The sequence below is a fragment of the Corticium candelabrum genome, chromosome 16, assembly GCF_963422355.1.
Source record: "Corticium candelabrum chromosome 16, ooCorCand1.1, whole genome shotgun sequence".
Classification (NCBI taxonomy): domain Eukaryota; kingdom Metazoa; phylum Porifera; class Homoscleromorpha; order Homosclerophorida; family Plakinidae; genus Corticium; species Corticium candelabrum.
Window position 1 is genome coordinate 22,257 of NC_085100.1, and position 14,599 is coordinate 36,855.

At 42.0% G+C, this 14,599-nt stretch overlaps 2 protein-coding genes across 2 annotated transcripts; one reads left to right on the forward strand and one right to left on the reverse strand.

Moving 5' to 3' along the window:
- On the forward strand, positions 1 to 10,878 carry LOC134192155 (26S proteasome regulatory subunit 4). The gene is made up of 11 exons (XM_062660854.1): positions 1 to 54; positions 120 to 185; positions 235 to 468; positions 635 to 805; positions 6,975 to 7,053; positions 7,110 to 7,159; positions 7,222 to 7,318; positions 7,372 to 7,460; positions 7,596 to 7,848; positions 8,018 to 8,172; positions 10,607 to 10,878. Exons 1-11 carry the CDS (start codon positions 52 to 54, stop codon positions 10,739 to 10,741), a joined length of 1,332 nt encoding a protein of 443 aa, XP_062516838.1. The 5' UTR covers positions 1 to 51; the 3' UTR covers positions 10,742 to 10,878.
- LOC134192154 (cyclin-dependent kinase-like 2) lies at positions 10,870 to 14,491 on the reverse strand. The gene is made up of 7 exons (XM_062660853.1): positions 13,821 to 14,491; positions 13,663 to 13,750; positions 13,150 to 13,402; positions 12,340 to 12,756; positions 11,463 to 11,929; positions 11,123 to 11,307; positions 10,870 to 11,058 (listed from the first exon to the last, which is right to left on the reverse strand). Exons 1-7 carry the CDS (start codon positions 14,272 to 14,274, stop codon positions 10,889 to 10,891), a joined length of 2,034 nt encoding a protein of 677 aa, XP_062516837.1. The 5' UTR covers positions 14,275 to 14,491; the 3' UTR covers positions 10,870 to 10,888.
- Between the last annotated feature and the right edge of the window lie 108 nt (positions 14,492 to 14,599).

Below are 14,599 nucleotides of genomic sequence, written 5' to 3' on the forward strand. Positions count from 1 at the left end.
CGGATAACTTAAATCACGTGTTTAGGTTGACAGTCAAGCACGTGCGGCTTTATGGTTGGTTTGCTCCACTGTCATTGATTCTGTTGTGTTAGTACGTACGGCCACGGCCTTTTTGTTAGGGTCAGCAACAGTCAGGGGGCCCAGGTCAAGGACCAGGTCGTGGAAGAGGACAAAAGGATGAAAAAGTACTTTCTAAATCTTGAGTCAGTAGCATGGTTAACGTTAATTTGTCAGGAAAAGAAGCGCTATGAGCCTCCCATTCCTACAAGGGTTGGGAGGAAGAAGAAACGATCAAGAGGCCCGGATGTTGCGAGCAAGCTTCCTACTGTGACGCCTCATTCGCGCTGCAGACTGAAGCTGTTGAAAATGGAGAGAATAAAAGATTATCTGTTGATGGAAGAGGAGTTTATTCAGAATCAGGAGCGTTTGAAACCGCAGGAAGAGAAGCATGAAGAAGAAAGAACGAAAGTATTAATTAAATTGAATTTTTAGAATGATCTAATGAAATATGAGGGTAGCTAATGATCTATGAAAGTACCTAATGAAGTATATGAAGAATAGAGATAAATACTGTTTCTGTTTATTGAAATGATTTATGGCATAATTTTGATTACCTGGTTTTTGCTGTTACTAGGTTGATGAGTTAAGGGGCTCTCCGATGGCAGTTGGGTCACTTGAAGAGATTATTGACGACAATCATGCTATAGTTAGCACTTCAGTGGGATCAGAGTATTACGTCAGTATTTTATCTTTTGTCGACAAAGATGAGTTGGAACCAGGATGCACGATCCTCCTCAATCACAAGGTTAACCTGTTTGTATTTAAACTACATATAGAAGTAAGACATCTCTTCTCTGAATGCTTTATCACAATCTTGAATGTAGTAACACCAGTTAGACAGGAAACTAAGTAGACATCGGCAGTGCTTAGGACAGCATGTTGTTTGTCTCACAGGAATCCAATACAACATGTTATATCAACTGGTAAATCTAAAGGATCGAACATTTGCAGCTTCATTTGAATTGAGGTCTAAGAAGGTTTACCATTACATGTGTAAGAGAAGTCAGGATATGCTCACATTTTTATGTCAAGGGCATGCATTGCACATGTAGTCCCTCGTCTAATACCGCAAATTTGATCACACCCATTGGAACCTCGGCGTGACTAATTGCCACTGAACATCCGCAGAGATAATTGGTCAAAACAAGCGAATCTGCTTGTTGGCCAGGAGATAGAGGGGTGTTTTGTGACCACACACACATTCATTCATTGTCCGCTACTCGTGTACGAGTTCACGACTTCTCTACTGATTAGAATTCAACCCTCACTTGTGTGGTTGTTCATGTGCATAGAGACCAATACGAGAATGAGACGTTATGTAGAGAAATGTTGCACACAAAGAGATTTCAGTGAAAGCCCGGTTGTGCAGACTGTACACTCACTCTCACGAAACCGAGTTCCTGCTGATGGACCGAATTTCAGGACAACCAACAGACATCAAGCCTCGCGGGGTGCATCCAGAACGTAATCGATGGAGTCATGAGAGGCAAGCAACACGGAGCTCAGCGAACCACGTGCACCGCCATCAAACATCCGAGACACACACACACACACACACACACACACACACACACACACACACACACACACACACACACCACTATATATATATATATATATATATATATATATATATATATATATATACAGTAGGACCTCAAAGATACGAACACCTCGGGAAATTGGGTGTTCGTAATTGTGAAATGTTCATAAGTCTGAAGTTTGTAATATCGATGATTACATAACTTGTGAAAACAGGAGTACACTGTATGGCTAACAAAAAGGATAAGTACGTGAACTACAGTAACTGTGAGAGTGTAAGAACGAATTCAAGGGTTACTAAAATAACAATCCATTGTCTTTTGCTTCAAGGCAGAACCCCTTTTTTGGCCTGCAAGGTCCAGGAGCTCTCTCAAAAGCAAAAGTGCGCGTGCGCGTGGCTACATTACGTGATCAAATTTTGCAAGAGCGCGCGCTCGCGCTAGAGCATGCTGTTCGGTTGACCGGTCAGTTCGGTTGTCTGGTGTTCGTATCTTTGAGGTCCTACTGTATATATATAATTTGGTCTCATGCACACCTAGGAACTTACTTTGAAACAGTACTTTAACGTCATTGTACTTGAAATCATTGTCAGTAAGCATCCAATCAAATAGCAGATCTGTCATGTGTAGTTACGAGGTACAGCAAAACGAACTATACAGGGCCTAGACGTGTGCTATATCTGGGAAGTAAAATTTCTGTTATAGTTGGTTTTGCAAAAATATGGAAAAAATTCAAACTATTTCTACTGCAGTTGATAGTAGAGAAACAGAGCTCAAAGACAGTCAAGACCAAGCTCAATGTGTCAGAGTCAGAGTATGGATTTGGTGGCTGTATCTAGCGAAGCCTTGCATGCACAATGGAGCAATTGCCTTTGCCATTGTTGTTTTATGTGTAGAAGATGAAAATGCTGCACTTACAAAATTTACGTTATAATGTTGGACTACGGTTTTAAATGCCCTGCTGTACAGAGAAACATGTATTAATTTTTGTAATCTGAGGAGTGGGTTACCGGAAGTAGTTCTCGTGGCTACTATCATCGTAAGTACTACAGTGCCTATACTCGTACCAAAGCACTAAGAAAGCTTTCTTCAAGCCAACGAGAGGTTGCTTCTGTGAACGAGGAACAAGACTGGCATGAGTTAGAAGAAAGCGCTGAAGAACCGTCTGCAAAACGTTCATATCGAACGGTTACTCGCAGTGCTCTGCCAAAGATGGATTACAGACAATGTATGTTTTGTCATCGGTCTGGTTTTAAAGTCAGTAGAAAACGCTAAACCGAAGTCATGCGAATGTGTCGAACATTTCTGCTTGCCACAGAATTTTGAACACTGTCAAGAGAAAGAAGGATGAATGTATTCTGCTAGAAATGCAGACAGGTAAGGATGCTATAGTACCAGAAATAGCATATCGTCCATCTTGCTACAAAGCATACACTGTTAATAGACCTGCTAGAGAGACATCACCAGTCGAACTTACTACAAGTACGTCTCCTTACGAACAAGCTTTCACAAAACTGGTCAACTCACTTCAAGCACAACTATTCGATCACCATTTTACTTCTGTGTTTTCTATGAATCACTTGTGTCAGGAAATGTTTGAATATTTGGCAAGTGAGGACATTAACACATCTCCGAGAGTGCCAACTCTTAAGAATCGGCTTCTGTTAGACTTTGATAATTTAGAGCGCGTTCGATTGGGCTCTTCCAGCCTCTTCCAGAAGAGTCTGGAAGACACGCCCCTCTTCCAACCTCTACCAGTGCAGAAGTTGGTAGAGGTTGGAAGAGGGGCATGCTCTTCTAACGAGCAGCGGAGTCGGTAGAGTTAGCTCTTTCAACTACAGCAGAACTGTAGAAGTTGGAAGAGGGGCGTGCACACGGAGCCTCTTCTGGCAGAGACCAGAAGAGTCCAATCGAACGTGCCCTTATCATGTTTTGTAAGACTATCAGTCACGCAGTGTGACTTTCTTATGGCAAGTTTCTTGTCACCAGAACAAGTGGTTGCGGCACTAAACAGTGTGTTGACAAAGAAGGCAGTATAGGGGTCTAGTACTGTCAATGTGGATTTGTGTTCTAATGAGGAAGTCAATAGCTCAGCTGATTTAGGCACAGACCACAGGAGTACTGTTGAATGGGATGATGCTTTGTCAAGACTAGCATTACACTCTACAGTTATGTAATATCTTGATGACTTCTTTGAGTACCATATCATTGCCACCAGTTGCTAGCAGCCTTACAGATGAAGAGTATATGGTTTCCCCAGTTCTGTACAACTTCTTGTGTCTGCTGTTAGGATTTTAAGATGCATTGACCAGTAGAGTCAGTTTTAACACCATTTTCCCCGTCAGTTTTGAGAATCATGTTCGTGTAATGTCTTTGTCACAGGACATGATTTATGCTGCCACAAGAGGCCGTGTTGTTCCACCCAAGCTTATTGCTCTGCCTATGGCAGTTAAACACTTGACTTGTAGTGAACAGCATGTAGTCTTGCTAAACAGATATGGACATGGTGTGTCAGAGGCAACACTCCCAAGACTTGAAACTGGTATCACGTTAAATGTGCTGCATAAAGACATAGAGAATATTTTCCAATAAATTTAGACCAAGCCAAAGACATAATTTTTTGCTGGGACAACAATGACTTTCTAAAAGAAACTCTTAGCAGCGGCAACACTGCTCACTGTACCAATGGCATAGTCATTCAGTGTTCACAGTTGCACAATGTTACAGAAACGGCCACAGCTGAGAACCAGACTGTGCCTTCTTTACCTGTGACAGAAAGCTCTTTTCGCTCTAGGACCATCACTGCTACCACGAATCCTATTGTGGTTTATAATGCTGGTGCTAGAGAAGGACCAAACGAACTAATAGTTTGCCATCAATGGTACCGTTAGATGCTAATACAGGACCGACTTTCTTTGGCTTTTTCTTCGTGTAAGCAAAGTGCACAGTTTTTTTGGGCGGCTAGTGGGAGAGCAGAAAATAATTCCGAGTTGGTCATGATTCAATGCAGTCCAGGACCAGACAGAGTTAATTAACTTGGAAATCAGTAATTGGCTACTTATCAGTAATCTCTTAGCTCCCTATGGATCTAGCTGTGGCTTACAAGCTACTGTGATGTTCCTGTGCCATTGCATCTCAGTTAGATCAGCCTCATTGCATAATTACTGTAGATAAGCCGATCTATGCCAAAGCTCTCGAGATTTTTTGGAAACATGCTGATTAGTTTTGGACATGTTGTGCTAAGAATGGGAGCATTTCACGTTGTTTGTGCATTTTTGTCTGTTATTGGAAAACGATTTGGTGACGTGGGGCTTCGCATCAAAACACAATGGTTGGTTATCAACAAACAGATCCATTGTTCCATGCTGTGACTGCAAATTCTGACATTCTGAGCATCTCATGGCCAATCCCCGGTAGTGAATCAATTTCCTATTGCTTGTTGCTACTGTACGTATCTCTTCTCAGAAACTGAGTGCTACTGGATTATGTTTTACATTGATTACCAGAACCATTTCTCTCACAGCTGGAGAGGGAGAGAGGCTTGCTGATAGTCTAGCTGTGTACTTGGCAATGACTATAGGAGCAATAGCAGAACTTAGGGGGCTTCTTCAGCCAATTTTATACACATAACCATCCTTCATTCTGTGGTGTCTGTGGTGTCTTATGTCATTGGTAGGCAGAAAATCCTGATGTAGAATCAGATTTACATGGAAGGTAGGCAAGCTTAGTCAAAACATACTGTCTCGTGTCTTTCTAAACCTGTGCAGATATAGAATGTGGGTGGCAGTGTACTGTGGTGCTATAGCTCAGTTGGTTAGAGAGTCATCTTATGGAGTGACTACATCCGTGAGACCCTACAGGGTTGCAAGTTCAAGTCACGGTGATGGCAAGCTATGGCATAATTTCCTTGGGCAAGAAACTCACACACGGTTGCCTCTCTCAACTAAGGAGTGTAAACGAGTACCTGGTCTTTGACTAGGGTGGCAAAGGTCCTTGAATGCGACAAAGTCCATCAGCCACTGGGGTCCGGGTGGGACTTCGGGTGCCCACACCACAGTGGCATTGGCAGTCGGGGCTCCTACAAGTACCTGGCCAGGCTCCAGGAGATTGCTTAGCACGGTTCATAGCTCTTGTGCAATGCACAGAAACTCAGTCATCTGGCTATGGGCGTGACCGTCTAACGGCAGCTCCTTATTCATTACTGTAGTGAATGTGAAAGCTAGGGTCATGTAGCAGGGCTTTGTAGAATCTGTAGTCACAATGGGCAATAATATTAGCAGCAACCAAACATGAGTGTAAGCAACATACCATAATGTTATAGCTGAGGGGTACTTCAGTCGAATGAAGTACTGTGATTATATTTTTAGAGTGTGGTCACACTGGACCTAATCATGATTAGTGTAACGCCATTCTGACGCTATTCTAACACCGTAAAGAGCAGTATCACAACCGCATTAGTGGCATTAGTGGTTGCACATGACTTTGGCACGTGAGGTATACAAGAAGAGCATGCTGCCGATGTTTCTGATGTGGTGTCGTATGTTTAGATGTACAAACGCAGCAACAACATGGCAACATACAGTAGTGCAGGCAAATGTCTACTAGGTGTGTACCTGTACATGTGACAACTTTCTGCTGTCCTTGAAGGAGCTGCCAGAGAAAGCAAACTAAATCTTTCCTCTTCAAAACCTAAAGCAATGGATTCGTCAAGGCAATTCACACAAATTCTTCCCAGATATGGCAGATGAAAACTGTCGAGGCTAATTACTCTCACGTGCCCACGTGACTTACAAATCATAGTTAGCGGTGTGAACACGCTTGCGTTAATGTTGGCCTAATCATAGTTAGCCTAATCATAGGTAGTTAGTCCAGATGTCGGTGTGAACACACTCTTCAGCCTGGTTCACAGTACGATGCTGACGCTGATGTTGATGCTGACGCTGGAATAGAAATGAATCCTATTCCAGCATCAACATCAAAGGATGCTGCCTGCGTCAATGCTGTGTCTTGATGTTGACGCTCAACTGAGCATCAGGGTCAATACTGTGAACCGGGCTTTAGTCTGTCTGTTTGTATTGTGTGTTATTAGTCTGTCTTCTGATGTCAGTCGCTACAGGTTTGGCTTCTATACTTTGCTATAGTATGCTGGTATAAAGACTGTTGTTGTGTAAGGAGAGCGAATTGGCTTAGAGATATGGCCATTGTTACCATCTTAAACTTTGTGAAAGTTTTACACTTTGTTTTTATGGGGTCTGATATGCAAGGTCAGCGGGGAAGTTGTCTTTGTCATTTGTTGTTTAGCTACTATCAGTTTATTTTTTGGTATTTTGATATTTGGCATGTTGTGGTGGTGTCATTATTTGTATATCTCAGGTTCATGCTGTTGTTGGTGTATTGAATGAAAACACAGATCCAATGGTGAATGTCATGAAACTGGAAAAGGCTCCTCAAGGTTTATATCTAAGGTTATGTGTGGCTAGTATAACACTTTCTGTGATCTCTTTGTAGAGTCATATGCTGATATTGGCGGCTTGGATGCTCAAATTCAAGAGATAAAGGTCACGTTTTTACTGTGGGTTGTGGTGCCTATTGTAGTAGCATGTCCTGCTGTGATGTGTAGGAGTCTGTTGAACTGCCGCTCACACATCCTGAGCTGTATGAAGAAATGGGGATAAAACCACCAAAAGGAGTTATTCTGTATGGCCCACCAGGCACTGGTAATGAGAGTAATTGGTTTGTTGGTGTGATGACTAACTTTGGTTGTTTACAGGAAAAACGCTGTTGGCAAAGGCAGTGGCCAATCAAACATCAGCAACATTTTTACGAGTTGTCGGCTCTGAACTAATTCAAAAATACTTGGTCAGTTTACTGTCAAGCAAAGACAGATAAAATTACAGGCATGAAATAATAACAAAACAGGCACAGGGACGACCGGACAGACTGTTGACATCATGACATGTCTGTATCAAGTACATGTATTGTGTCATGGTATAGGGTGATGGTCCAAAACTTGTGAGAGAGCTGTTTCGTGTTGCTGAAGACCATGCTCCATCTATTGTATTTATTGATGAGATTGATGCCATTGGAACAAAGAGGTACGAAAGCACTTCAGGAGGAGAAAGAGAAATACAGAGAACAATGTTGGAGCTGCTCAATCAATTAGATGGCTTTGACTCTAAAGGAGATGTGAAAGTTGTGATGGCAACAAACAGGATTGAAACTCTTGATCCAGCACTCATCAGACCTGGTAAGTGTCTCAGTACTGTTGCACGAGCCAGTATTTGTCGTTTTTCTTCCCTTCCATGCCTCCCTTGATGCATTTTGTGATAGATGCACTTCTGCAATGCTGTTGTAAAATGTTTTGTGCTATGTATCTGTCCATGTAGCTTTGTAAGTGTATTGTGTGTGTTGTTTAGGTCGCATTGATAGGAAAATTGAGTTTCCTCTTCCAGATGAGAAGACACGTCGTCGCATTTTTACCATTCACACCAACCGAATGACTTTGGCTGAAGACGTGGACCTAGAGGAATTCATAATGGCTAAAGATGATTTGTCTGGTGCAGACATCAAGGTTATATGCACACAAACACCAAACAAGCACACAGTGTAGACATGGACTGATGTACTGACGTAGACAGACAGACAGACAGGTTAGTTCGTGGGCCAATTGCGAAAAGGCTTCAGAAAATGCTGTCCGTGCACCCTTTGGCAAACCAATTTTTGGCACTTGGACACTATATGTTTTGAGAATACCTATGTTTGGCGAGACAGATCGTGTCCGATCACCTACAACAAGACCGATTGCAACTTAGCCTTGCAGAATGCACATTATACAAGTTGAGGCAAAATCCTGATCTTGTGATGGCTTCTGCTAACTGTACGTTACTGTGAAGCTTCTGTCACGTTAGCTCTTGCAATTAATGATAAATACCGCGGTAGAAAGTCTAATTAAAACTTTAGTTTCAAGTTGTGACGTCAACATGTACAGGATGTGAGAAATTGTGCTTTGACCGTTGTACTGTACTTGAAATGTTATTGTACTCTGGTACGCTACACTGTACTGACGTGCTGCAAGTATAGTAGTTTGCATAGTATTAGTGAACTTCATTGTGGTTGAAACTAAATACGTATACAGCTTGTATGTTTAGAAAGGCACTCGAATGCGATTCTTGCATTGATCATGACTGCCTATCCATATATATGATGAGCTAGTCTTTTGGCTGATAACTTTGATGATCTCGTGACGTCGGTCTTTGCTCTGTAGTAACTGCTCGCTGTGAGGTAGAATACAACCTAGCTCTTACCAGCTTGCAGCAAGGCCAAGGTGAGGCAAAAGGTTCTTTCAATGAGGGTTGCCTAGCTAATGATGACGTAGACGTTTGGGTGTCACAGAGAAAGTAAAGTTGAAAATGTTTACCTGTGGTGCATTTACCAAGAGTGAAAGGCAATCATTCTCCAGCGGTAGGTCAGTCAGACAGATCGTGTTGTTTTCAAGACTGCATGGATGCGAAAAGGGTAGCAATTAATGAAAATTGTACAGGAGTCACATATTTCCGGTATTATTTAAATGTATCATTTTAGACTTGACTGTCTTTTAAATCCTTTCATCAACGGTAGCCAGTGACCATGGGAAAGTGCTAAGTTTAGAGCAGAACACCTCATCAATCTAATTGTGACTTTGCCTGGCATACAACATGTTATAGTTATCTCTAATTGACGGAATCGCTCTTCTACATGGTACCGCATCTGCCAGAAATCGAAGTGACTTTGTGATTGATCGCTATCTGCGTTTGCCAATTGCAAATTTGGAGAGAAATTGTGGGGCATCAATTGTCACACCTGATTTCATCCTAGTACAGCATCCTCACCAGATGCTTCCTCGCGACAGAAAAGGTTCATGGCAGCAGCAGCAAATAGAATAGCATTTGTTGATTTTCTGAATGCAGCTGCCAAAATACGCACATCTCCTTGATGGTAAGTGTGTATTTGTGTGTCACCGCAGCAACTACAAACCGATGGTCTAGTTGTCACTGCCCAATTGATTCCAGCACTTTCACGCAGTGAAGAAGCTGACACCCGAATATTTTTACACACCAACCATACATTAATTAAACACAAGAGCATCTCACATAAATATAGTCATCTGTTCACCAGGTAGTGACGTTTTATATTATAGTGATATGCTGCTAAGGCAAACATCAGATCCCAGCACAGATTATATGGCAGACAGAGTCAAGGAATCAAGGGCGCCACATCAGCATGACAAATATTGCTTGGTTGCTAGAAGATGTGTGTAAAGCACTTCCCGGGTTGCATGCCTTTGCTGGATGCAACAGCAAACAGCATCAGTGTTCTTGACTGTCTGTCTTTGATTGGGAGTTGTAGCGGTCACTATTAATTAAATAACACAGAGAGACTATAGATCTCTTGGCATGCATATACGTCATCTATTTGAGCTCCGTTAAATACATCTGATTTCTGCTTTAAGAAAGCTTGTCAACCATACCTAAAAGTTTTTGATACCAAATCTGACTTATTGGTTAGTGCGCAACATTTTTAGTTTAAGACGCTGTTTTCATCAACTTCTACAGTGTAAAAATCCAGTCCTTACAAGTCTTGACCAGTCCTAAGAGTCTATTCAAATTATTAATTAAATGATCTTTAGAAAAGTGAACGACCTGCCAAGTCTTAGTGTGATCAGCCATGTGACTGTGACTGATTTTGAAATTAATATCAAGCTTTGCAGATAGGAGGTGCTACGCCTAACATGTAATCACCACTTTATTTGTCTGTCACACACTCTATGCAGAGTAGGATGAACAGTGGAAATTAAAGAGGGACTCAATGGCTCCCCTTCAGGATCTTCCTGAGTTTTACAGCTATTATCAGTTCTTTGTCAGTGACATATATTAGGGACAGACACACTTGACAGACATGATAGATAGACGGATAGTTGGACTACTTGTCAATCAACTCTCTTTAGTTAATAAATTGGTATTTCTCAGGCAATTTGTACTGAGAGTGGTCTGATGGCTTTAAGAGAGCGGCGCATGAAAGTAAACAATGAAGACTTCAAAAAGTCCAAAGAGAACGTTCTCTATCGCAAGAATGAAGGGACACCAGAAGGATTATACCTCTAACTGACTTGCTTCTTAGAAACTTACAATATTACAATGTCTATGAAGAGACTGAATTTAACCCTGAATGTCTAGCAGTTCTTACGTAAAACTGTACAATCATGTGAGACTTAGACTAGCAGGAAATTAACTTCTCTGTCTCCTCTATCATTAAATTCCTGTCCGACTGTCTGCACGGGAAGGTATCTGTGAGGTAAGAGGAGCAGACGACTTCAAAGTATCCGTCATTGGCAACTGAGGCATAAAGGAATGCGATTTCTTTCCATGTGAATGACTGACTTGTGTAGTAATCAATTGAGGGTTTGACCGTCGAGCGTTTTCTAAAACAGGAAACAAGAAATGCATTACATAGATGTCCTAGACTTGATTGTTATGTTTGTTGACCATCAAGATGTGGAAGAGTGACTTGGTGTGTGGTGTCTTGAAGTTGATGATGACGATGACGTTTTTCTTTTCCTGCTTTTAACTTCTTGGAGTTGCTTGGTGTTTGCATTTTGAATGTTGTGGTTCGTGTCATCAACTGCTCTCTAGCATTCAAAGGAGCCCCAATGACTGTTGCAGGTTTTGATCTATAAACGGTACAAATTAACACACAACCTCTTGAGTCATGTGACCCTCTAATTCCAACGTATCAGATAGAAGCATCCTTTTAATACAATAGTAATGTAGTGAAAGATGCATTCTTCACAGTCTAAGATATTTAAGACACTGCTGTTACACCCACCTGCTATTATCTCCAGTACTTGTCATAGGCTGACTGACCATAGTAGATTTACTATCTGCCTGTTGGCTCATCCCAAGTGTTGTTACAGACACCGAGTTTGTCACATGTAATGCCTCCATCCCCACATATGTTGACTGTTTTTCTTCACTTGTGCTATCAAAATGATGAGAACGTCCGCTGGATGCAAGAGCTGCTCCACCAGCCATGGAATAGTGCCCATGTGAAGGCTGGACAGATGTAGTTGTGAACGTTGGTGTAATGTGTGTCACTGGTTTGGTGGACAACACTGACTTCATTCCCATGCCGACAGGTGATGTCATCTTGACAGTGGGAGCCACTGTTGCACTTGGCTTTGATGCTTGAACTTCGGTCTTTGGCAGCAGTGGTTCTGAAACCTTTTTGCAATGCTTCTCACTCTTCTGTTTGCTGTCTTTTATCTCCTTCATCGGCTTTACCTTAATCACCTCCTGCAATAACAGTGACATACATTATTAATTAATGAAAAGATGAAATAGTTCACAGGTGTGACACACACACACACACACACACACACACACACACACACACACACACACACACACACACACACACACACACACACACACACACACACCTTGAACCTGCCGTCAAAAATTTGACAATGCCGTCCCATCAACATTGATGAGATACAGAAGAGCATATTAACTGTATGCCCTCATAATCATAGGTGTGATTGTGTGGCCAGTGGGTATATATAATTATTATTTGAAAACCCCTTTGACTGAGTGTCTATGCGCTTGCACTGCATACAGACACACTTGCAGTCAAGTAAGCAGCCAAGAACACACAATAGACAGACATATATATACACACACTAAATGCATAGTGAGTCACTCACTTTCTTCGGTTTCTTTTTCTTTGGTTTCTCGTCCGTCACTACAGCATTAGGAGGACTCAGTGTTCCCTCTGAGTCGGTGTGTTTTTCTGCCTTGTGACTAACAGCAATAACATCAGAAGCCCCAACTGCTGAAGAAGTGGTAGCTATAGAGACAGGAGGAGCAGCATGTGAAACTGGACTCAAAGGAGTTGAAAAATGACTGGAAACAACAGGAGGGGGTGCTGGTGCAGTCTCATAATGATCGTCACTTAGTTTCAAGCCTAAGTTTGCCAATAATGGATTTTCTTCTATTTCTCTTCGAATTCTTGCCTTTAGTTCCGGTACAATTTTCTGTATAAATCCATCACGGCGAAAAAAATCATCAGAAAGTAAGTCACAGCATAATGGACGTTCAGATGGCTCCATCCGAAGACACTTCTGGAAAACACAATGATGTTTTAGTTTGGTTATTACATTGAAGGACATTTACATGTATGTGGTAAGAAGGAATGTAGCTCTGTGAGCATCGACTGAACATCAAACTATACATGATCAGATAGAGTGAATTATTTTAGAGAACATACACGAGTCTGTGTCTTTCAGGTCTGTCACACAGTCACACTGCACATGCACACAGTGTCAAACAAGCAAGCACACTCACACAGTGTCACGCAAGCAAGCACACGCGCACACTATGTATGTATGTACGTACACACACACACACACACACACACACACACACACACACACACACACACACACACACACACACACACACACACACACACACACACACACACACACACACTCCAGGCTTTCATGCCATCTCACCTTTATGATTGCATGTGATTGTGGTGAAAGACGAGGAAACTTCCTTCCTAGTCCTATCGCTACTTTCATGTCTGGTAGCCGCAAACCAACAAATAAAGGATTCTTCATAAATATTTCACGATGATGATGTATAAGATTGCCAAAGCATTTAGTGATGTGATACAGTTGATCAATGTCTGAATCTCCAGGAAAGAGAGGTTCACCTGTCAACATCTCTCCCAATAAACAACCAATAGCCCAAACATCAACAGCCCTAAAACAAACAATTGCAACATCAGACACACAGGCAACTGATTCTCAATAAACAGAAGACTCTAATCACACTACACACAAACAAGTGACAGACAAACTGACCAGCAAACAAGCACAAGTATTTAAAAATGAAATTACAATGACTGACAATGGACGAGCAGAAAATCAAACACACAACTGAACCAACAGAAACTACAAAGCAGCAGCCAGAAAGAGAAACAGGACAAAAGACGAAGATGAAGACAGCATGCAATCTCTCACTTTCCATAGTTTGTGTCTCCCACCAACAGTTCTGGAGCTCTATACCACCGTGTTGCTACGTAATCCGTATACGCTTCTCCTGGTCCAGCTAACCAACACAAGAAACGAATGCAGACATGTTTGAAACTTCCCACACATCACACAATCACGTGACCTACCCAACGTCCTAGCAAAACCGAAATCACACAACTTGACGACTCCAGTTCTCGACACCAACACGTTCTCCGGCTTTACATCTCTGTGTATGATGTTGTGCGAATGACAAAAGTCTATCCCACGCAGCACCTGCCACACGCACTTCTTGCAACTCAATTCGTCCAATCCCATGGGATTCCTCTCTAATTCTTCAAGAATTGTGTGGTCGACAAACTCGAACACCAAAAACAAACGTCTCTTGCGTCTGAATACGTCTAGCAGGTTGACGAGATTCTCATGGTGCAACTGCTTGAGCATACGGACCTCCCTCAGAGCGATCTTCTTCACCATTTTGTCGTCCTCGCTCTCGATAAACTTCTTGACGGCTACTAATTGTCCTGACTCTTTGTGTCTGCATTTCATGACGATTCCGTACGAGCCCTCACCGACCAAGCCAAGATTCTCGTATTTTTCCATCAAGATTTCTTTCACTCCCACATACACATCATCATCTTCGTCGTGATAAGAGCACGTCACTGCACTAATCTAGGAAATCTTATCAAAACACACGACTTGGCTGATACACTCAACGTTTGACTCTCCCAGCAACTGATGGCTACGGCTTCCCAACACGATTGAGACTGACGATTTCACACGGCAAGGTTACCACGATAAGTCACCACGACAACACAAGACGTTGATCACGTGAGTTGATCGTGTATTCTGCTGTAACCCGGATGTGCTCAATTTTTTGCAGACCGAAATATACATTTCATAAATATTTCTTAACACTTATATTTTA